At 43.1% G+C, this 25,545-nt stretch overlaps 1 protein-coding gene across 2 annotated transcripts; it reads left to right on the top strand.

The window, feature by feature from the left end:
* The first annotated feature begins 371 nt into the window (after nucleotides 1–371).
* Nucleotides 372–24,259, top strand: lmo1 (LIM domain only 1). Of its 2 annotated transcripts, none has more exons than XM_014176013.3 (4): nucleotides 372–1,192; nucleotides 16,100–16,313; nucleotides 21,957–22,082; nucleotides 23,731–24,259. In XM_014176013.3, the coding sequence occupies exons 1-4, from the start codon at nucleotides 1,171–1,173 to the stop codon at nucleotides 23,834–23,836; spliced, it is 468 nt and encodes a 155-aa protein (XP_014031488.1). In that variant the 5' UTR covers nucleotides 372–1,170; the 3' UTR covers nucleotides 23,837–24,259. The 2 variants fall into 2 exon arrangements, with proteins under 2 accessions (XP_014031488.1, XP_014031489.1); XM_014176014.3 differs by having other exon boundaries at nucleotides 379–627.
* The last annotated feature ends 1,286 nt before the right edge of the window (nucleotides 24,260–25,545 follow it).

Here is a 25,545-nt window from a genome sequence, read left to right as displayed (position 1 = left end):
ATACAATAAGATATGCGATTTCTATTCTATCCTGAAAATAATGGAGAGGGGAAGCAATCAATAATATGCACGTGTAGTGCGCAATATTTAAAACCTTGCATAGTAAAACTGTCTGTTTGTCTCTGTCTCTCTTTCTTGCTTTTTCCCGTTCTCTCTCTCTGTCTCTCTCAAACACACTCACACACACGCGCACGCAAGCACGGACATACACAGACACACGCACGCTGGCACCCTCAGTCACACACGCACGCACACTGACGCATGCACACGCACTCACAGACAGACCAATCACATCCGAGCGCGCACACCACACACCGGGACACACGCACGCACACTTTCCCTTAGCTGTGCTTTTGTGTTTTGTCAGAATTAATGAGAAAAGTTCCCTTGCCCTAGGGGTAATTAGTGTCCTTGGAGTTAAATAAGCTAATACTTAGACACCTCTGGCACAAGCAATTATGTTTGTGTATTGAATAATTGATTCAAAGAGGGGGGAAGGGCTGCTAATCAGATCTGAGCATAATGAATTGATTTAATTAACAGGGGAATCTGAGGGTCTCTGGGAACTGCGCGCACTTTATCCGTAGCAGGAGCGGGCGCAGCACATAAATTGGAGAGAAAGGCAGTGTGAGTATGCTTTTAGCAGTTGTCAGGTCTGGAATTGGATTTCTTGAATATAGTTACAGTTTCGGAGCAAATGAGAACGGGGGGAATTTCTCTGTCGTCTAGTCTAAGCGTTTGATACGAGTACAGTTACAGATTCAGTAGATTTTACTGCTTTCCATTCTTTGTTTGCGTATGGAATTTACGAAGACCAACCAACATTGTTTTACGGGTGTAAATTGCAGTTGCAGTTTAGTCCGGAGAGGCAATTTTCTGTGTTTAGCAAGAACAAACTGAGCGCGGGCACCGCTCTTTCTTTCACGGATACATTATATTATCAATTGCCTAGAATAACATTCAAACGCGTGTTCATGTTACAAAGGTTTCCGTTACTAACGCAGATACAAGCCAAGCGTTCGTGAAATTTCAGCTTGCTGAACACATAAGGACGATTCGGCCGCTGTTTCAAAGCTCATTTCTAAGAGAAGCCTTGCGCACACCGACTGGTGAAGCCTGCTGGAGCCGAGAACGGATCGTCTGGAGCCGGACTTATCGTTCCTCAGGACGATGGTGTTGGACAAGGAAGAGAGTGAGTAACACCCCCGACGATGGGTATTTCATCTGGATGTCACATTGGAACAGTGTTTGTTTTTGTACTAGGTAGATAACCTAGCCTACCTCAGGATATAAATTAACCCACATTCCCCGTCTACGAAAGACACGTCTAGTAGACTTTATTTGGATACCCGGTAATAATTATTTGCGTTTTTTTTGTCGTGAAGAACCTTGCTATTTTACTTCAACATCCATTAGAAGTTCTCAGCACGCACATACACATACGCCTATTTTATTGCTAAAAGACGACATGTCTTCTGCAATTTGGAGCTTTATGTTTATAAATGACTGTTCACACGATGGGCATTTCAACCGTAGCAACACAACGCGGCTGTAACATGGTCCCGCTTTCTCTCTGCCTAAAGTGCTCCTCGCATCCTCTGAAGTTACAGAAGCAGCTCTTTGACATCAGCACAGGATGGGAGATGCAATTCGAGTGCTTTTAACTTGATTGCAAATTATGGATAGCACCATGCAATAGGGATGGCAGTTTCCTTTCCTAATGCAATACCTGTCTATTTTGAAATAGGCTATGTAGGTTAATGAGCAAGTAATCCCATACAATTTTACTTTAGAACAAACCTGTCTCTATTGGCGTCCTATTTTGTGTGTAAGTTGATATTTAGTAGTATATTTCATAGAATGCATACAAAAAGATTAAGCTAAACAAAAACCTCAAACTTGGAAGAAACTGTTGTGAAACTGGATCACGTAACTTCTGTTATCAGTTTGTGTAGAAAAAACAACTTTGGATAGCACTTATATCACTTATGTAGCTGATGTATGGTGATGTCTGTATTCTTAATTAATAGGTAGGCTACTTAATACCTTCTCTCACAGCCTTCTAGGACCTAAAATAGGCTATTCTTGTCATATCTCAGAGAATACTGTCATCACACGTTTGGTTTTAGCCAGAGGCTTTTCCCCCCAAAAGTAATGGCTTGCATTTGCGACCCATTATTTATGTTTGAAAATTGATATTTCATATCTCTTAGCCGAGCATCCTTTCACTTACCCATCTAAAAACCAATAAAGGGATTGCAGTAGAAACATAAATTGGTCTGTCTAGCTGAATCCATGTTGTGCTAATGTACCCAGATTAACTCAACTGTAAATTGTCTCCTTTAGATGTCTGTCTTACTAAAAGTTCCCTATATGATTCAGATGCTTTTAACAGCTATTGGCTAAGCAATATGGTAAATGTACAAGGTGATGCAAATGGCATTAGTGGGAAAGGATGCACAGGAGCATGTAATGCAGTCAATACTACATTAACTACTGATGCCCAATTACAGAACCAGGGAGAGTGGCTTTTAGGAGCATTAGGACTTGCAGAAAAGCTGAGATCACCTGCTGCTCATTGCCTAAAAGCTTCACCCTTTGCTTGCTGGGGCCGACAAACTGCGCTGGCATTTTGGTAGGGGGGGGGGGGGGGGGGGCTGCTGCTTGGCTCTGTGCTTTCCCATAGCTAGAGCAGGCTGTTAGTGATCCATTGGCTCAGAGACATTGCCTGCATTTTACAGTGTCCATACTAAGCATAAAGCCATTTAGCCTACTGTGCATAATAGGCAAGTTTATGTGTGTGTGGGCTACTTGGCAGTTCAGCATACTTCTTAAATTCTGCATATATTAGCCTACAGTAATGTGATAAGACCACCATGCAGCTTTTAAGATCATGTTTTTTGCCTTGAATCACATAAATTGGAGACTTATTCTCATGAGGCCATTTTTTTCTTAGGGAAAAAAAGAACACAGATGTTGAGTCTGACAGCCTGAGTTTTATTGAAACACTTTGGCTTTAACAGTGCTGAACTTGTGAATATGTGTGAAGTCTCTAGGAGGTCTGATGCCTCACAACGATCTAGGGAAATAACCAGACAGCTCTCTCTCTTCTAGAGAAAAGCTCATCTTGTTTCCAACTTTTGAAATCTCTTTTGAGAAAGTAGGATACAAATCAATTCCCTCTCCACCTATTTTTAAACACTCACACATTTTACATTCATGTTTTGACCTACTACAAGGCTCAACTTCACATTGACTTCCAGCTCCAGTGTAATAACTGGTTACTTAGAGTTGTAATGGAATTGATTGGATTAAAGGTCTTTACCGTGTGTGTGTGTGTGTTGGCATTACATGTGAAAACAGTGATGGACTGGAACCACCTGCTCATATCACTAACATGTAGTGCTATACCAAGTGGGTCATGAATATCAACTAGGCTTTCTGTCCACCTCAGAACTTCTGTTCCTAGCTAACTATACCCCCCCCCCCCCCCCCCATAAACTGTATTGACAGATTAGCCCAGTCTGAAAATATAGTACATCTGGTATTCTGAAGATGCGCAGTGTGGAAGCACCACATCCTGAAATTACTTAATATGGATGTTTCTAGAAATGAATGGCACCACCTTCCCCAAATATTCCAGGTGAGCATTTTATTTTTGCCCTCTAATATAAAGTTTCCAATTGACTTCTAATTCTAGTGGAAAAAAAGCAATTCAGCCATTTTCTTTCCTTCAAGGTATTAGGAACTATCAGCTGCAGCAGAAATAATTGGGTCCTCATTGTAGACATGTCTTTGGCTGATCATTCGCACCACTGGGCTTTCTAAGAACCTGGACTGAAGAGAACCTCCAATCCTAAAACCTGATGATAAATTCTTCGTTACCTTTGCACTTTAATTTACGACCCCGTGAGAAGCCTGTCCAATGAAAGGTGTACATTCATAAAGCAATGTTTGAAATGAATACAGAGACGTGATCTGTCGGCTACTGTAATAAAACTTGGGCTTCAGGCTCCGATTTTTATTTTGAAATAATAAGAATTGCTTCATTCTTTACCGGAGTTACCATGGTAATTCTGTCTTGTAGCTATGTTATATTGATTTAGAAAGTGGACAGTAATATTTCTTTTCTGTTATTCCCTTTCTGCGGTTTGATTTCTAATTTCCAGTTGGAGATTACTTTCATACATTTCTTAAGTCGTTTTGCTTTTTTTCCTCAAATGTAATTTTCTGTCTTATATTTGCTATTTTCTCAGCTTATTGGCTTGTTCTTACTCTAAATTAAACTTGCCAATTTCAAATATTGAAATTGCATCGGTATCCTTTGCCCTAGGCTCTAAACAATGTTACAAGTTATTTCAACATTTCATATTGTGTGGTCACATCTCGTTATTAAGATGGTTTATCATGCCACCTGCTTCCTTATTGGAACACATCTCTTCTCTTTCACTTGAATACCTTCCCAGTCCAGTGGGGATACCACTGACGTATCAGTGGACAACTGTCTGGTAAACCTTGCTTGGTCAAATATGTCTTGCCATTCTACTATTGTAAACCTGAATGATTCGTTATTATCACTAATGGAAGACATGTTTTGCAATGGCTCATACGGACAAACAGGCCATGTACAGTTTACAAAGGGATATAATATCATTCATACAACAGTTATAACTCAATTACAATGTATGAACTCCAATGTGACGTCGGCATGGAAAACATACCACACATTCACACCTCTCACTCACTACTTGTACACTGCTACAACTGTTCTCTCGATCTGTTCAATATGCAACATGACACTTCAACAAAAATATTCACATCCAACATGCTGAATTTCATGTCAGTAAATGAATTTTACCATTTTTAAACAGTGAGTGCTTGATTCAGTGTGATCTACTATGATCTTGACCCAATGATGTCTCCCACCCCAAACCAGATCCCTATCAGAATTGAGTGTTTCACATCAGTGACTGTAGAAGATGTATATCATTTCCCATCATTTCAGTGGAGCTCAAAGGGCTGAATAGGGACTGAGAGACACATGTAAGCAAGATACTAGTGTACCCACCTTCCTCTGGTGCAAATGGCTGTTCTCATCAGAGAGCCACACTAACTCAATGATGCACTCCTGAGAAAGACTGACAAAGACTGTTTTCTGTTGTCGTTAGAAATTCTTCTCAACCTGCACTTCACAACATCCACCTGTTTTATTCAAAATAGTGCGTGGTGGGGGGGGTGCAAAAGGATGTCAGTAAACACGGAATTCTCTAAAGCTCCAAGGATGCCTGCTCCAACGTTACACAGAAAACCTTTTAGATGAATGATCATTTTAGACCAACTTTTATGACATCTCAAAACAACCTTATCTCTCACCTTGAGACCTGAGATGAATGCAGACATGCTCAGCATTCAGACATAGCCCTTCTAGTAATTTAATAGGATCTCTGTCATAAGTTCCAGGGTGGGGTGAAAATGACAGCCATATTGATCAGGGAGAAATCCAAACCAGTCTAATTGGAATGAATGCCAGTAGAAGCATAATCCAGATTTTACTTATGCAGGAAAATAAAAGTAAGGTGTGATGTATCAGAAGTTGCGTAGTGGAATAATTGTCAACCTAAAATATTGTCTTATCATTATGAAGTTTATGGGTTTTATACCACATTTCTGTAAATAAATAAATAATCTCCAAAATACAGTGAACAAAACATTAGGAACACCTTCCTAATGGTGCGTTGCACACCCTTTTTCCCTCAACAGCCTCAATTTGTTGGGGCATGGACTCTACAAGGTGTGAAAGCATTCCACTGGGGTGCTGGCCTATGTTGACTCCAATGTTCCCCACAGTTGTGTCAAGTTGGCTGGATGTCCTCTGGGTGGTGAATATTCTTGATACACACAGGAAACTGTTGAGTGTGAAAAACCCAGCAGCTCTGCAGTTCTTGACACACTCAAACCGGTGCGCCTGGCACCTACCAAAGGCACTTATATCTTTTGTCTTGCCCATTCACCCTCTGAATGGCACACATACACAATCCATGTCTGAATTGTCTCCAAGTCTTAAAAATCCTTCTTTAATCTGTCTCCTCCCCTTCATCTACACTGATTTAAGTGGATTTAACAAGTGACATCAATAAGGGATCATAGCTTTCACCCGGATTCACCTTGTCAGGCTGTCATGGAAAAAGCAGGTGTTCCTAATATTTTGTACACTCAAGTGTAAATAGTAACAGACCATAATTGTCATTATTTTAGTTGATACAATATCAGTACTTGTTGCATTTAGATCTTGTCTAAGTCCTATCATCAACTGATTTCAACCAGTGTATGGCTGTGGATGGACTACATTGTTTGAATGGAATGTTGGCATAATGGCAGTTCATTTGAGAAATGTAAGGAATCATTCCTCTAAAACTGGATGGCTGGCTTGCTAGCTAACAAACATACAGTGCAGATAAATTCATTATTTTACACTATCTTATCACAGCGCTGGCAAACCATGGTTGACCAACTCCCTTACCAAAATGGTTGACCTTTATCCCATCATAAGAAGGTTCATGTCCATTCCAGTATTGTAAATCCTAATTCTAAGACCCGAGGTAATGCAGACATGCTCATTGTTCAGAGGTAATGGCCCAGTCATACATGCATTAGAACGGTCTCTCTCTGACTCACACCCATAACCTTACTGACCTTTGATTCATACACAAGTAGTGTTATTCTGCTTCACATTGTGGTCTTTTGAAATCTCTGTGATGGTGTCTCAAGTAGCCCTGCAGCAGGAGCCTAATAGTACATACTGTGTATGCTCTACTGAGAGAGGCTATACAGTTCCATATTGATGATTTTACAGTTAGTGGTTTTTAATTTACTTTCAATGGTCTTAAAAGTATATACTATTCTCCTGACTCGTCTGGTTATAGCAGGAATCACTCACTTCTCACTGCAAGGCTGAGATGCCTCGTCTGAGGTGGACTGCTCTTGCACAGATACACATGGTCATTGAGACGCATGCATACATACTTCATTACGAAAACACACATCTCTCTGCCATGCTAAAGCAAGTTGTTACACTCTTCTCCATGACATTACAGCTCTTCTCACATGTATTTATTGACCTATTTGCCTCATCTCCCTTCCCATCCTCTCTCTGGTTGCACTTGGTCATTCTGCAGTGTTCATTTCAGGCACTATTTAACTTTGAAAAGACAGCGCCAATATGATCTTGTTTTTTACGTTTAAATTTGCCCCCCCTTGGATTTTACCGTAGCAGGTTGTTCATTAACAACGCAGTGAAAAGGGTTTGAAATAGGATTTGAAAGATATTTAGACATACAAAAGGAATGCTGTTTTGTTGAATGTTTAAATGAGCTAGTGATCGCTGTAAAGAATAATTTATGTGGGAATTGAATAATGCGGCATAATTGTACCAGTCTGTTTATGCATGCACGTTTCCATTTTGAAACAAATTGATCTGCCGTTATGCCTATTAACTGCAAGACCTTGTATAATCCCTCCTGAAATAGTCCCATGATACGTATTGGTTCATGTTGTTTACTTGCTGTAGATGGAAGTGTGTGTGTGTGTGTTTTGCTCAGTAGGGGTGGAGGCCTTTGGAGGCACTCATTAACTCGAATGTTTTTCTCTCTTCCAGGGAGATCTCAGTTTTCCTAGGAAGCTGCTTGGGATTATTGAACCCTGGGTGGAGTGTGTGTTGGTGTTCGCATGTGTGGTGACTCAATTATGGCTCAGGTACTGCTTCTCAGTTGAGGATGTGAGTTCAATTTAGCATTCTGATGAGGGAGGTGCTTTAATGTTTTGGGACATTTTAGCTTCTGAAAACGGTAACCCTTCAGACGTGCTCTTTTAAAGGTGTTGCTGTACTGATACCATTTTTATAATGAAAGATGTGCAGCACTTTTGGCTGCCTCACATTTTAGGTAAATTCTGAAGGATAAGGAGGAGGCATGCAGTGAGTAGAGGACAGGCTAAAGAACAACCACTTCCAACAGAAGTACTTAAGATCTTAAAGGTAGATATCCTTTTATTTTCTGTTCAGGCAGCTAAAGCTTTTTCACTTTCAAGTACTCTCAAATAAAGGCTGTGATACTAATCGTTTTAAATGTAAAGCCTATAAGTGACTATTGTTGGCCAACAAATGTCACAAATGTATTCAGGTCAAGCACATAAACTCTACAGTACACTAGTCTACATAGAAATGGAGGGCAATGCTACTTAAAACACAACAGAGACAAATAGCAAACAGCATAGAGTGCTGTCCACTAAATGAGAGGCAACTTGCTGAGAACCAACAATCTCCGATTGGTTGACCTTCAATAAATCAAATGTTAAATAACTAATTAAAGGCTGTGATTGCAGGTTTATTTTCCCCTCCTGAAAGCGGGGAGATTGGGCAGCGGGTATTGAAGTTGAGGATTTAATCATTGCTGACAATGAGTTTGCCTACACAACCACAGTTTGATCCATTAGACACGAGTGGCAGCTGAGATCCATGCACACTTACTATTGTGGTCGGCTTTAATTGAAATTGGTAACCGAGTGTGGAACATAATAACCCCCTGCGTCCATTCATGTACACACATATACACGGATACACACATACACGGATACTCACATATACACGGATACACACGCATGCTCGCGCGCACACACCCATCCCCTCTTGCAGGCAATGTTTTTCTGTCCCCATCACACCAACATGTGACAGATTCCCCTGGACTAGTCAACCCAATAATGGAGTAGCCATTTCATTTAACCCAAGAGTTGTGCTAGGTTTTTAAAAATGGCATTGAAGAATAAAGACCAGAATGGCAGGCGTAACACATCTAAGACGTCGACTGTGATGAAACAACATTGCCTATTATAAAGACATCTGGAGAAGCTAATATCTTGACTCAATAACTCCTACAGCATTCCTAGCCTGCGAACACACCACCGCAGTAGGTCAAGGGCCCTGCCTAATGCAAACCCTATCATCAGTGTGTGAACTGTCAATGGCGACCACCCTGGCTTGGTTCCCCATACAACCCCAGATCCAGGGACCTTTGAGGCCCTACTCTCCTGCCGTGCATCCAACCTGCCGCATTATTGACCCCATAAGGAGACAGAACCATGGTGTAGGAGAGAGTGCTGCCTAAATGACGTTGGAGGCCCGTTCCCCCAAACAACTGCCCCCTGTGGCGTATTCGCATTATTCAACATTAAACGCCCCACATGGCTCACCACAGTGTGGGGTTCTTTTTCCCATCCATTTTCGACTCACCGCAGACCCTGAATGGCACACCTGTCTCCTGGCATATCCTTTGAAATAATAAGTGTGCTGTAATTGCAAGGGAGTGGGGATTTCATACATCACTTCCTGACCTTGGGAGTGACACAAACTTTAGAGGCTACATTTATGCCTCCTGAATGCATTTTTAATGTGGGCTAAAATGTGTTTGGGCATTATTCCGTGCCGGATGGCGGAAAGCGTCTGTGACAGTGCTAATGGTTACATTTTGCCAGGAATCATGAAGTGGCAGATACGATTGTCCCCTTTATCAAACTCTGAAAAGATCTGGTTGGAGAATAGATGGATTTATCGCCTTATTCAAATGCTAATGCAATCGGTGAAAAAATGAATTGAATTCACACATATGAAGATGCATTCATTATCCGGGTTATTGACAGCTTCGCTGGCAGTCACCCTAATGGAACTGTGGTGAAGTAGTTGGCTCAGAGCTAGCCTGAAAGAGGCTCAGTTAGCAGATTAATGTACATTGAGTTAGGCTAGTTCTCTGAATCTGCTAACAGAGGGTGAGTTAGCGTGCTAAAAGAGGTTGATTTAGCAGCAGGCTAATAGGGGAAAGGAGGATACCTAGACAGTTGCACAACTGAATGCATTCAACCAAAATGTGTCTTCTGCATTTAACCCAACCCCTCTGAATTAGAGAGGTGTGGGCAGGCTGCCTTAATCAACATACATATCATCAGCACCTGGGGATCAGTTGTTGGTTAACTGCCTTGCTCAAGGGCAGAATGACAGATTTTTCAACCTTGCCAGCTTAGGGATTCAAACCAGCAACCTTTCAGTTACTGGTCCAACGCTCTTAACCACTAGGCTACCCGCCACCTTTCAGAGGTAGCGATTCAAGGTAGCTTCTAGAGGTTGAGTTAGCAGCAGGCTCAGAGAGCTAGCCTAACTGAGCGCTAAAAACAAACTGACACTGCAGGCCCTCAACAGAACCGGCCTAACAACAGTTTATTGGCTGGATACAAGGTCAGACACCTCCCCCTCTTCTCTCTCTCTCCAATTGTTCCCCTGATCTTTCTTCTTCAGAAGTTCTTGGAGCTAACCCTGCACAACGAGGGTTAGGAGCAATGGGCGTTTCTCTATTTTATTCTCGCTCTCTTTTGTGTGAGGGCTGTCGACAGCTCACCTTCCAAAGCTGTAATCTCACCATGCTTGCGAACAACCAAGTGTTGGAACAAGTTGGCTTCTGTAATAACTCGGAAACCCTGCCAGTTTCTCATCTCAAAATAAGCAGTAATGAATTTAATTAGAAAGCTGTTGCATATCTCTGATACATTTCTTTTTTAATTAACCCCATGTGAATACATTTAAAATAATAGGGGGTGAAAGTGTTGGGAAAAAACACCCTAATGAAGTTATGTTAATTGGGATTGTTTCTGCAGCCAAACCACAGTGAGTTGGGGCCACCAGGAGCTAACAAATCATGCTGTAAGCATCCCTGCCTCCACAGAAAAGGGCCCATGCTGACTTCAAGTGTAAGAAATGCACCTCTGACGTGATGGAAATGACCGGCGGCCTGGAGAAAAGGCAGCCCTGTTCCAGGCCACTCTACTGAGACTCCCCACACCGCGCTTGAAGCCGGGCCAGTGTTATTGCAGCCCTAATGCGGTCGCCTCATTTGGAGCGGATCAGGAGTAATTATGGTGGGGAAAGTGGCTGCCGACCACGGGGGTCAGGACACTTGTAACGTGAAAAGAGCAATTATTTCAGGAGACAAAACTCTCCCTTATCCCGGGCAGGGCCAGGGTCAATGCAAGGGACGGCTGGGCTCCGTTTCACCAGGGCTTATTAGCCGCAGCAAGCTGCAAAGTTTGCCAGAGTGCATCTCGTTAATGAACAGTCCCCTCCTCATCGGCACCAGGCCCTGCTCTACCCCACTTACCGGGGCTGTTAATTATGTCATAATCAGAGCATGCAAGCCCAGCAAGCACTTCTCACAGACCCAAGCATTCATAACACAACCGTCTGGAAATGTGGCTGTACTGTAGTATACTGTAAGAGATCACACCCAGACAGAACCCACAGGACTAGTCTAAAACATGCTGAATATAACACCATGTGTCATTGACTGCATGGGCCTGTGAACGACTACTGCGTGTGTTTTTTCTGTCTTGGAGCGATATGCTCCAACTGCGGAGGGAAATATGAATCCTACAAAGTCTTGATTATGCTTATCATTTTGAATGCACTCATTTGTCTCCTTTCAGCTGGCCTATATTCCAGCTGATATTATGACCAGATGTCTTGTGTTTTGTCTTGGCAATAGAGGAGAATTGGTGTCTACAGGCTCAATTACAGTAATGATGTGAGCTGATTGAAAGGGGCTGATTCATGCAGACAATGGCAGGACATCTGCCTGCGATCCCCATTAACCTCCATGGCGGCTGCCTTGGCCCTGTCTGGGACAACATTCTATTCTGGATTGCCATGGCCACAGCGTTTACAGTGAGAGAGGGAACACAAAAGCCTGGGTTTACAGCTTCACCCTCTTCCAAGCCACTGCAATATTCACCGGAAATTCTACTTGAGCAACGCCACCACTGGTTAAGGAGCTCAAATGGTCAGGCTACACCAACAGAACTGAACATTGCTTTTTACCAACCCAGAATCTAGGATTTCATTTTACCCACTCAACATAGTAGAAAGAAATGCCTAGTAATAAACACTAGATTATAATGACTGAATTGAAATGCTGTCCAAGAGAGCATGGTTCATTTTCCCATACAGAGTTGATCTGTTAGATGGTTTCTAAAGCCTATCATATCCTTATTGAGCAATGCTTAAACGGGAATCAGTGTATAGATTCATAGTGCCTGATTTAATGTGTCTGTCTGATGTCTTCTGCAGGAGTCAGTGAGTCACAGAGGAGATGATGAACACCGTTGTTTCACTTGAATGCAGTTGTTAGTAATGTAGCATGTCATTTCTCGGGGCATCTCTCAGCGTCTGTCATTGCGGTTACCAGTCTCTTATTTACTGCAGTGAGCTGAGAGCAGTAATTATACGGGCCCCAGAGATGAGGTCCACTCAGCCCAGCCTCCCCCAGAGACAAGACGCTGCCTGAGTGATGCTATTCAATCCCCTTCCCTCCGCAGGAACCTAGGGAGCCTGCATCACATCAAGGTGTCACTCCACCTAATTGATGAAATGTATTTAATTCCAGAGAGTGACCCCACCCCCAGGGTAGTGATGTACTGTACACATTTCTATTCAGACGTGCGCTTATTTAACAGATTAGCATGCAACCAGATCTATGATAGGAGAAGTAGAAAAGGGGATCGGAAGGCAAATCATCCCCTCTTTCTCTCTCTCCATCACTCCTTGTCTAATCTGAGGATGTGCCATGCAGATGTGATAATTGCATTTCAATGCTTTAAAGCGTTTCCTCGAGTGCACCGAATAGCTTATTTTCGTTTTAAAACCTTAAATACATCAAAAGGGTTACCACATAGATTTTATTTTTAGATAGCGGTAAAACTGATCTTGAAATGGGCTTACATAGCATCCGATTTCTATCTCTATAATGGAAAGTACATGGTCTGACAGTTTCAATGAAGGAAAAAAATATTCTTAAGAGATAAGGTCTTTAAAAAAGAAGAGGGTGGAAAAAGACTGAGATGACAGCCCTTACACCAAGTATTAATGGCAAATTAATTTCTTCCTCAGGGAAAATATTTGGCAAGGCAAGAGCTTCCTCTTTAAAAGACAAAAATGCATTCCCTGTTGGAATATGAATCATGGTCTAGCGAGCTATGTTTTTTGGGACACCAAATGACACGGGAAGGTCAGTGGCACTTGTATCTGTTAAATGGATTGGATTAAGTGGAGGCTGCCTCTTCGGCTCCCGCCGTTTCCTTTTATAATGTAACTTTTTGTTCTCTGAGAGGCGGCAGGTTGGGAAGGTGCTGTTCCACTCAGGGATTTCACATGGTACTAAGTGTGGTGACAGGTGCACAAAATGATTCTCCTGGTATTAAGGAAATTGACATGACATTTGTTTTATACATTCATTTATTCTGTCACTACTCTTTGTTTAGGAAATGCTACATGCAGTGTAACTACTACTGGAGATTTCTGAGGCTGTTTTGGTAGATGACATCAAGCATGTTTCTTCCCTGAGACAGCAGGATCTGTGCAGTAAGCATCCTGGCTTCCTCATGTATCCGAGACTTTTCCTCTGTTCAGGCATCACTCTCAGGCCCATAGAGGGAGCACTGTGTACATGGTGGTGGGGAGGAGTGTCAGACTCACTGCAGTTTCAAGTCTGGGTTAGGGAATAGAACATTGCCACATTGATGTTTAGGATGTCTCTCTCAACATAGGGAGCGCTCCAAAGAGGCCGGAACAGGGGACGTGCTTTACAGTCATTCCATAGAAGGGGTTAAACCCCCTCCTTTGCAGAGTTGATGTAAAACACACATGTTATGTAACAGGGTGGGTAGATGGTAAGTGGGGGGTGGTGGTCTAAACCAATTATGAGTGGTTCTCTGGAGGTGGGGAACGACCTTTGTGTATAATTAGTTCTCTTATTTAAAGCAAAGATTTTGAGTAAAATAACTAATTAGCTGTCATAAAAGGCAAATGAAAGATTTTTGTGTGATCCCTGAGGGAATTGAGGAAACACGATTTTTGTTTTGCTATGCGCATGCACAAACCACACACACACACACACACACACACACACACACACACACACACACACAGCACACTCTCTCTCTCCTCATTAAGATTGTTTTTAGTTCTGTGGAAGGCTGACAGGCGAGCACTGTTGGCATACCTGCGGAGAGCTCCTTTAACAAGCCATGAGATGCAGGTAGAACAGACCACCCTTAGCTAGTGTGGCTTCAATTTGAAGCTTTTTAGCTTCATTTACACAGAACATTGGTATTTATAGTGGGGTTTGTGATCCTAATGCGCCAGCTTCAAGGGGCCCGTTTTGGGGAGGGAGGAGGTGAGGGAGCTGGAGGGTAGGCAGAACACTAATTGATGGTTCCCATCACCAGCGCAGGACCAATTAGCCTCCCCTTTCCACTTGTGATAAAGAAATGGGACGAAGGCTGAATACCACCAGAGATCTTATTCACATACAAACCAAAGCCATCAATTTAACTAACAAGCTCACCCTCTCCCTTTCCCTTATTTTAAAAGGGGAGATGCTAATTATATTACATTCACAGTATTACTGATGGTCAAATTGCTGAACAAATCTGGATCCAATAAGGGGGGTGTGTGTGTGGGAGACAGAGGGAAAGACAAAGGAAGAGAGACAGGAACATGTGCTTTGGTATTCAGCAGAACAAAGTACCTTGTGACAAAGTGCTATGAGGTTTTTGTGCAGGGGAAAACCACATGCTCAGAGAGGAGAATCAGGGGCATTTGGTGATACAACTGCCTAGCTACCAGCAGAGTCTCTGTTTATCATGGAAATAACTACTATGGTTCCAGTGAAACTACAGGGTGGCTGCCCAACACCACTGACATCCAAACACAACTACAGAGGACATCAACACACACATTAGAGCACTACTCTCCTGTAACGGCCATCTCTCTGACAAATATACTGTAGGTCAATAGCAACTGCCTTTACTAGAACACAACACCTCAACAACACATCACACCTCTGAGGATAAAGACAAAACATCTAGAAAATGTACTGAAGTTATATAAATGCTACAGCGGGAAAAAGCTATGAAATTCAAAGAAAGCCTCCCAGCATACCATGTCTTTAAACCATTGGGCATTTGCTGTTTTTATTGGCACCCACATACAAAGCGATGGCCGTCCTCCCTCCCTGTGACGCAGGCTGCGTCCGGTTTTTGAGAGAAATGTGTTTTGAAAGCAGAGAGGCGAGCGGTGGCCGTCGTGTGTTCTATTAGACAGATCAATAGCTCAGTGTGTGAGAGTGTCTTAAGAGCTGTTGTCCTGTGCTTTCAGCTGTGGCAGACCTGTTAGTGCTACGGAGGGGTGCCGCCTGCCACTGCCTCTGTACCAGCAGTGGCCTGAGGGGGGCTTTTAGTCCAAACACAAATGTCAGCCACACATAGACTATTAGTGTTTAGTGCAGTTATTAAATGGACGTTATTTGTCCTTTAGGAGGCTAAAAGGCACACTTAAAGGGGACCTGCGTGACAGCGGGGCAATTTGCGGGTTTAGTTACTCAGGCTCGCTCGTTGCTGACACATGAGTACAGATAAGTGTAAAAGAAGGAAAGGCTGTAATGCAGCGAGCGTGGTGTGTGTCTGTGTGAGTGCGCGCTGAGAGGCACTTAGGCCATAACATATCTCACTGGGGTCTGCGAGCAGCGTTCTTGTGGTCAGAGGCGTTTTAAAAGGTTAATGTTAATCTATATCAAACAAAGCCCATGAGAAGCTTTTACAGCTGTGGACAGTTCAGAGCAATGAGTGCTGATGAAATGGTAGGTGACTAACATAATATACAGCATGCTGTAAATACCACGGTAAGCAATGTGAGTGTTACTTAAGAGTACAGCTTCAAAAAATCAGTAGGCCTGCCTGCCTAGTGTGGTTTACCTGGTGTAATATAACATCTGTTTCTATGGGAGCAGCAAGTGGCGTGAATGTAGTCCAATGTGATCTGTGTGCCTATCTGAACGGAAGAGTGTTCATGTTAATGCATATGAGCAGAGGCACTGTGGCCCTCTCTCACGTGAGGCTCTGCTGCCTCAAGACGCTGTAGCAGCAGCGTTATCGAAAAGAGAACATGAAAAGTCACTGGTGTTCCTGGGCAGTGAATCACGCCGCGGCGTATGTCTCCTTATCGCTACAGGTGTGCCGATGCTCTCCGTCCAGCCCAAAGGGAAACAGAAGGGGTGCGCTGGCTGCAATCGCAAGATTAAAGACCGCTACCTGCTCAAGGCCCTGGACAAATACTGGCACGAGGACTGTCTGAAATGTGCCTGCTGCGACTGTCGCCTGGGGGAGGTGGGCTCCACCCTCTACACGAAAGCCAACCTCATCCTCTGTCGCAGGGACTACCTGAGGTAAGAGAAGCCACAGTCAGTCGCCCCTCATAGAACAGAAAGGCCGCGCCCCACCTAGGGCTGTGTCATTAAAAAGTGCTCCCTCTCTCACTACTGCTAGGGTAACGCCACCATGAATGTCTATGAACCTGCCTCTCACTAGAACTCTCTATTGGGTCCATTTGTATGTGAACCAGTGTTTTTCTCGAGCTTTTAGAAGACATTTCCTCCCAGGCTGTTTTGGTAGATCAAGCGCCTGTTTGTTCCTCATTATAGGATATCGATGCTGACTAGATGTGTGTCAATTAAGCCTGAATCCCATTATGCTCATGTGCTGACTCTCCCCAGGCTCTGATCTGAAGCCTTGGGAAGGCAGAGTGGAAAGTTAACAATTCAATGTTTGTTTTTAGCTCTCTTAAAAAAAAAAATGTGTTGCTTGTTTACATGAACACAGCACTCTCCCCTTGCGGTACAGACCTGGTTTCAGTAACAGTAGAGATGGGTCATGTTGTGTTCTGGGACGACTCCAGGCAGGCTAGCTTCAACTTTAGTGTCTGTGGCTCAATGTTTTCCCCCTGTATCCTGCCATCTGCTTCCTAAATTAAACATGATCATTTCCTGGGCGTTAAGTCACATTCCCTGGGGCTTCCGAATGAGATCCTACCATTTATCCCTGAGACCATCCCCTGGGGGCCAGCCTAGAGACCTTGCTGCCTCTGCCCCTCTCCCTGTCTCTCCCCTCCCTCCCTCTCTCTCCCACCCTGCCCTACCAGCAGGTCCCAACCGAGAGGGGCTTAGGGGCTGGGCGTTGAGAGGAGCCATTACCATCCATCAGCTCCCACCAAGAGTTAATGCTGTTAGGATGCAGTGAGAGAGGTTCACTAAGACTGCTGCTGCCCCCGGAAGGGGCAGATGGTGCAGATGAGGTCATAATAAACGGCGCAAATGACAAGAGAAGGCAAAAATTATTAAGCCGAGAGTGGCGCTTTTGACATGGTTAAATATGATCCCCTAAAAGGGCCGGCTTCTCCCTCCCTCTATCTGATTGATTTCTCCCCCATTATGAAGGCCTTATCGTGGACATCAGCTCCCTGATGAAAATGTGTTCCTATGGGCTAACTGGCCTGACAGGCAGCTCTGCAGAAAGCAAACTCAAAGCAAGACCAGGGCAGAGCAGTGAGAGAGGAGGGAAGAAAATGAGGGGCAGAGGGGGCTAGAGTGAGAGGAAGGAAGCAAGGGAGCGAAACGTAAAGTAGGAGAGGCGAGGGAGAGATGGGCTTTCTGTGTTTCTGCCTGGGCCCTGATGGCCTAATGAAATCCAGCCCACTCGTCTGCTTTTCAGCCTGAGACAAATGCATGCCACTTAATGGCTGAAGATGTTTGAGATGAATTCTATTATGGAACAAATTAAAAATGTTCCCTCTCAGCAGCAAGGGAAGAGACAGTTTTAGAGCTTATAGTTTTAAAGTAGGTGACGCAGGCTCCATACGGCCTTGTAATCCCCTCACAGAGCCCCCGTCCTGCACGGAGAGAGGAACGCTTCCCCTCAACTCCATTAATGAAGTGGAATCCTCCTGTATGGAGCTGCAGTTCATTAGAGACATGCAGCCAGGGTGGATCAAACACACTTTATTTCCCTGGGTTTGGAGGCCTGCCATGCGCACATTAATTATGATAGGAGCTCCGTCTGTGTTCGTCCTTCAGGAGCACCGGTAACATCTTGTGCACACCCCCCAGCCCCCCGCTCTCCCCTGCCTGGCCTGCCAGCAGCGTCTTCTAAAACCTCAGATCAGAAGTTTCTGAATCCACTTGACATTCTATTCCCTCCGTTGTAAAAGACTGGGTTGGTTTATTAGCAGTTTTACCACACTTTCATTATCACGCAGAACAATAGATTAATTAGGTGTTTCATTTTTGTCTGGGACTAAGGATCTGGCGACCTCGCCAAAGAAGGTTGAGAAGCCAGTCATGCTTTTGATCGCCTGAACCCCAAGCCTGACATTGTTTTATCTTCTAACTAAAGAATATTTTAGGGGGAACATACTGTATCAGTCATCTACTTATCAAAGTAGAGTGCTTTTAATTTAAATTTAAAAGCACTTTTTTTCAAGCTAATGGACATTGTAAGTTACGCAGTACCGTCGGCACTGCAATGGAAGTAGATATTAAACTGTAATTAAAACATGTTATCTGTGGATGTATTAATGGATGTCAAACTTCTCTGCCACCCACTGGAGATATACATTTTTTTTTAAATGTATTTAAAAAAAATATATAAATAAAACAGTTACTTCTTTCCTCAAATAAAGTAGTAACATTTTCCAAGTCCAATCTCAATGAAACAGAAGACATGTAGATGATGCCGGTATGCAGGGGGAGAGTTTGAAGTTAGCGAAGCAGCAAGTTCAAACAGCTAAAGAAAGCACACCTGTCTCTCCAGATCCACACTAAATCACACAATAACTGAAGGAGTGGAACAATGGAGGAGAGGCTCTTTAACTTTAATGGCAGTTCATTTTGTTTCAACCAGCCAATATCAGTGGAGGAAAATGACTTCCAGTATAAACTATTTTGTTTTCTCTCAACGCTGTAGTGTTTATTTTTTTCTCAATCTTGGCAGTGAACAGTTCACAGCATGCTAAATCTGCCTTTTTGGTAAAGCACATTTATTTTTTTATGGCATTCTGTTGAAGATCATGTTTAAAATTTCAGTTAATGTTTCAATTCTACAAGCACACTATGCTATTTTGTTACTGTAAACAGTATGGATTGAATAGATATGCTGTGACAGGTCATTTCACAACTATGAAAGTCCTTCAGCACCCTCACTGGAAAGTCCCACTAACCGGCCTCACCATGGTAATGGCTGGTTTCACTTTATCTTACATTATATAGCTTCAAAATCCATCCCATTGTCTCAGTTTGAGGGTGACCTTCCAAAAGAGTACTTGTAACCTTCTAATCCACTTAAATTAACCACTATTTTAAGCTGGGCCCTTTCTGTGCTTCAAACCCTGCCTAAAAAATTTACTTCTTAACAAACTAGGATTGGCAGCGGTCTGTAGTGATGGGCAATGTAGTCTGCCCTCAAATTTTCTGCAGCATTCATTCTGCACTTCAATGGGACAAACTGGAAAAATCTTATATATGTCGAAATAATTACTATACCAGTTGTGAGGATATTGACTTTTCTTAATCCTAACAGACAAGAAAATGTTTCTGCATCATGAGCTACTGCACTGTAATTGTACCAGTCACACCATTACAATATGTGGGAATTCAGGACCCCTTTTTTCTCCCCAATTTCGTGGTATCCAATTGGTAGTAGTTAGTCTTGTCCCATCACTGCAACTCCCATACGGACTCAGGAGAGCCATGCGTCCTCCGAAACACAACCCAACCTAGCCGCACTGCTTCTTGACACAACGCAGATCCAACCCGGAAGCCAGCCGCACCAATGTGTCAGAGGAAACACCGTACACCTGGCGACCTGGTCAGCGTGCACTGCACCCAGCCCGCCACAGGAGTCACTAGTGCACGATGAGACAAGGATATCCCTGCCGGCCAAACCCTCCCTAACCCGGACAATGCTGGACCAATTGTGTGTCGCCCCATGGACCTCCCAGTCGCGGCCAGTTGCGATAGAGCCTGGGCTCGAACCCAGAATCTCTGGTGGCACAGCTAGCACGGCGATGCAGTGCCTTAGACCACTGCGCCACCCGGGAGGCCCATTTGTAATCATTCTTAAAAGAACTCAAATCTCTACTGTATGGAACTCAAATCTCTCTAGTGCTATGCATGCTGGCCTCTGTAGTCCCTATTCCACAGTGCCCTCCCACTAGATAGTCAGCACAGCGACTCGGTCTATTACTCAAAGTGCGCTGCATTCCCTATATCATCCACAGAGCCCAGGGCCCACGCCGCCATAACACTGAAACATAACCTACATGATGGCTTTACATCACTGACATGTCCCCTGGGATGCATACAACACTGCATATAATAAAGCATCCATATTCACAGGGCCAGTCAAGTAGCAGGTCAGCACACACACAGAAGGACAGACTAGGTCTGAGTCAGACCACAGAGATGATAACAGCCTGGTTTAGTTTGAGCTAGAACTGATGCAGATGCTGATAATAACAGAATCAATCCAGAATAGAATATTGGCTCCTTTTCATCTGTTTTTTTTTTAAAGAGGAAAGAAATCACTAATATAATTTTAATACATCTAAAAGCCTGACAATCATTTTACCAAGTGGGTTTGAGCAGCAGCACCTCGTCCGGGTGGCATGGAAAGCTCAGCGTTCCAGAGGTCTATATCAACACACTTTACTGGAACAGTAACCAGTTCTAACAATGACTTTGTTCAACACCTCGTTTCTAATAGATACTATTAGAACCAAACAGCTCTGTCTCGCTCTCTTTCCCCTAGTCTAAGGCACCAGCAGCAGTCCTCTCCTCTGGGGCAGTGTGCTCTAATTAGACCCTGGGTCTGCTGGAGGGATATATGTTTTCTGTGACAAGGGGAGAGCAACCGACAGAGACTAATATGGAGAGGGGATACCAACTTTTGACTATTCTCTCCATCTGAGTCTCCTGAGCCCACAACTTTGGGAACGTGTTTGCCACTCTGACAGTATGTTAATCTGCTGTCGCCTGCCTGATCCCCTCTCGCAAAGCTGTGGCGCTGTCCCCTTTTCCTGCCTGCAGAATGTACAAGTCTATCTGTGATTCAAAATCTTCAAATTAAACATAAGGGCAGGCGCTTGGAAAATGTAAATGTGACTGGGGGCTGCAGGCTCTGGAGTGGAGTTGCCTTTGCTTTGCTTTGAGGAGAAAGATCTACACCAGTGCCTCTTGCTCTGCTTGTGACCTTCATCGTTTGCCTCCTATCTAATAAGCTTAAACAAACAGCAGTGAAATGTGAGTTGTGCGTCTGTTCAGTGTACTGCCGAACATCTAGTTACCTCTCCAAGGTCTCCCCGCCATTCTCCCAGGCAGTCTCTGAATGAAACAGAGGGGGATCGAGGCAGTATCCTTGCAACAGGAATATTTTGAACATTTGACTACATTATAGAATTTAGCCTCTTGTGTAAAATCCAGCTGGCTTTGGTTGGAGCAAGTCTCATTAGGTACTTTGGTTTTAAAATAAGAGAACTTTCAACAGTTCAATTGGTTGCCTCAGACCTGTTTTCATTGCTTTCGCTATGTGCTAGGAGAAAGGCTTTGAAGAAGGGGATTAGAACCATGTGATCATTTTAATTAGATCATTAGCAAAGAATTAACATCTAGGTTTGTAGCCCTCATTAACAAAAAATACCAAGTGTGTGCCAAGATAGATTTGTGTATTACATGGGATGTTTTCGGATTTGTCTGTTTTTCACCTTTCTTTCTGTTTTTTTTCTTCTTGGCTTTACTTTTTGTTCGCTCCTCTGTTGCATGATGGCTAAGGAAGGTACGTTAATCTCTGTTTGTTCTTCTTCTTTCTTTCTTTCTTTCTTCTTTCTTTCTTTCTTTCTTTCTTTCTTTCTTTCTTTCTTTCTTTCTTTCTTTCTTTCTTTCTTTCTTTCTTTCTTCTCTCTTCTTTCTTTCTTTCTTTCTTTCTTTCTTTCTTCTCTCTTCTTTCTTTCTTCTTTCTTCTTCTTTCTTCCTTCCTTCCAGGCTCTTTGGTACAACAGGGAACTGCGCTGCCTGCAGTAAACTGATCCCAGCCTTTGAAATGGTGATGAGAGCCAGAGATAATGTTTACCATTTGGACTGTTTTGCCTGTCAGCTTTGTAACCAGAGGTAAGGAGAGCGAGAGCTCACAACTGTGTCGTGAGACTGCCTTTTTGAAATATGTAATGCTGTTCTGAAATGGCCATTAGCTCAAACTAGTTAGCCATTTAACAAAAAACCTGCCTCTTGAGGTGCAACAGATCTGTTTTGGGGTCAGTAAAACTAAACCCAGACTGTCTGTGTAAATACAGATTTTTGTTGTCTGTCTACCCATTTTGAAAGCACACACGTGTTGCATTAGCAACACTCTGTTCATTCTTTTCTATGTTGACCCTGCCATTAGTTTGTCCTTGTTTGTGTTTTGTGACTAGAAACAACTGGGATTATAAACTTGAGGGGAACAAAATTAGCTCATGTATCAAAAGTGATACAGCTGCCAGACCAATGCCAACACTCACAATGCTTTAGTTGAAAGGTTCACTTTAAGCCACAGCAATAGACCTCCAAGAGGCCACTCTAAGGGAACATGCCTTACAAGTTTGGGTACCACACTACAGGGTAGTGGAATTAAACACACATAAAAAAAAAAAAATAGACACCTTAGTGACCCACATGGGCCAAAGCCTTGCTCACTCTGTCCTAGGTCCTGACCTCTCCTCACCTCTGAGCTCTGCACTATTGCATCCATACTTACCCTCCTCACAATACAATGCAACAATCCCATAACAGTACCACAGTGCCGCACAGAGAACACTCTGCTAATCATGGGGTATTGTGACCCTCTCCATCCATACAGCACAAGCACATTAACCTTCCACAGGGATGAGTCAGTAACCATGGTGAGCACCTGGCGGGGGTATGGGAATGCTGGCTGCAGCCACTCATGGGGCCAGGCTCTACTGGCTCACTGATACCACGGCCATTGCCCCTCTGCCAGCCCTCAGCCTGCCCAACACATTACTGTGGCCCAGCCTGATAAGCAGCCCTTCCATCAGTACGGCTGCTCTTATCTTCACTCATTCTGTCTATGAAGCTGTGTCGTACAGTACATAAGCACCGCCATTTAAAAGGATGCCCTTGAACAAGGCAGTTAACCCTCTGTTCCCCGGTAGGCCGTCATTGTAAATAAGAAATTGTTCTTAACTGACTTGCCTTGCTAAATAAAGGTTAAACAAAAAAATCAGTGGGCCTACTTGGGGGGTGTTTTTTGTCTTCAATTAACTCGAAACCTAGAGAAACATTCATACACGTTGGCACCCAAACTGGCGTATGGAAAGCTCGTCCTGTTGCAAGGTTTCCTTGGAAACTGGTGTGGTGCTTTTCTTGTTTGCCAAGCCTGGGAGGGGTCTGTGCTTTCATTGGGCGCCAGTCTATTTGTACGCACGCTTTGAAATGATAGTTTTTTTTTTATCTACTTGTATTTGAAGCCACACCTTCAGTGACCATCAGAGGGGCCTTTGAATCACACACAAGGAACAATGGCATTTGCAAACAAGCGACGTCGCCAAACGGGTACAATCAAAGCCCAGAGAGCAGCCATGGCCATCGCCTTTAACGGCTGATCTCAATCAACCACATTCTTCTCCTAGAGCAATGCTATCATTATCAGCCCGCCAACACAAATAACTGTCATATTGTCCGCTACTAATCTCCTTTGTCTCCCCACGTTGTCCTCCTTTTTATTAATGCTTTGCCTTTGTGTTTTCCTGGCTGGCAGGTTTTGTGTGGGGGACAAGTTTTTCCTTAAGAACAACATGATTCTGTGTCAGATGGACTATGAGGAGGGCCAGCTGAACGGCAGCTTTGAGACACAGGTTCAATAGCCGGGCCCAGTGGCAGCGACCAGGACCCTCGGCCCGCCGTACTTACACTTGATGCCATGGATGTTCTGCTGCACTTGGGAAGAGGAGCGTCTGTCTGCTTGCCTGCAATACTTTTTAAATAGCCCTTTATCAGTCCATAAGGACTCTATTGTAAATGTACTACTTTTTGCCCCTCCCCTTCCCACCCCAACACTGAGCAGTTACAAGTTTTGATGTACAGTTGTGCCTGCTTAGCTGAGCACTGTATTGCTTGTATGTTTTTGTGACGTTTGTTTTGGGTTTGTTTATTCTTTTCCCCTTTCGGGAACGTTTCCTTGGAGGGTATGTACAGTCTGTTTTCTCTGTATATATAAACTGGAACATTTATTTTATGAAATGTAATGCAATTTTATTACTAGTGTGAATTAAAGATTCTTAAATGTTCTTAGTGAGTTTTTTTTGTTTGTATACCAAAACCAAAGTTGTTTGAGGAGGCTGGCCCATGTGTTGATATATCATTATCATCTCTCAAACCACAGAGCCTTGCGAGGGGGAAAAAAATATTTTTTTAAAAGCAGTGCAGAAAAAAGGAAGTTTTATTACATTTTGCAAAGAGTGCTGATGGAATTAGAAATGCTGTTTCAAATGAACTAAATAAGATTTTATTTGGAATAAAATAATGACTTCTCCAGACTGTGTTGTTGTACTGAGCGTGCAGGTGTCATGAAAGAAGCAGTGTTTGGATGAGAATGCAGAGAAAGAGCGAGAGAGAGTCTGCACCCACTGAATCATGCCTCGCTAATTGCCATCTGATTATGAGTGTGAATTGGCTGGGAAATGAAATGCACCAGCAAATAACAAATTAGATCATAAATACTCATTGCATTTGAGTTTATTCTAACTAGATGTGGAGCTGCAATAACCAATTTAGGTTGGTGGCACCGTCACTTTATCTGAGGGGAGAAGGTAAGGAGCAAAACGCAAGACTTTGTTAAACATCTTATTATGAAATAGAATTGTGTATACAATGTGGTATACTGGAATTATCTAGTTTTATTAGTTAATACTGTATTAGCAAAAAATATCACTTGAAACTGTATCAGATAGAAAGTAACCAAAAATGTGAGACATTGCATAGGATGCAATGTTTGAGACCTAAAATAAGGCACTGTCCACTTTAAGAGAGAATTATGAGTAAAAGCAAAGCTTGCCTTGAACATATGGGGTATTAAAAGAGAGCGGAGCATATTCAACAGATCTGAATAGCTTTTATGTACAAAGGCATTGCAATTAAGGGATTGCTACTTAGGTGACACAATCCTTTGTCGTACTACTTTTGATTTTCATCGGTTGGTGGTAATTCTTGTTTCTATGGGCTCAGAGCCACAGGAGACCTGCTTTGCAGCGTTTCTGCCATTTAAAGCAATTAGCTTCATTCATCCTGAGCAAAAATTGTGAGGAAACCAGTTGGGGTCTTTGAGCATATTGAAATTTCATTTAAGCATGTCTAACACCTTGGGTAAGAAAAAATATATAAAACAAACTTTAAGTTTCTCTAAATGGACCCTTTAATGTTACTTACCACAAAAACTTTCAACAATGTTTTTCAAAAGTTAAAAGGACACAGGTAATTAAAGAGAACAAACATCAGTCTTTCTTTTTTCTTTTTTTTTTACTGTAAAGGCATGTATTAAAAACTCCCAAAATAAAATGCTATGTATTCATATATT

Source organism: Salmo salar, chromosome 26 (assembly GCF_965601325.2).
Source record: "Salmo salar chromosome 26, fSalSal1, whole genome shotgun sequence".
In the NCBI taxonomy this organism is placed as follows: Eukaryota; Metazoa; Chordata; class Actinopteri; order Salmoniformes; family Salmonidae; genus Salmo; species Salmo salar.
The sequence above is the reverse complement of the archived record's forward strand: the minus strand, read 5'-3'. Positions and strand labels throughout refer to the sequence as shown.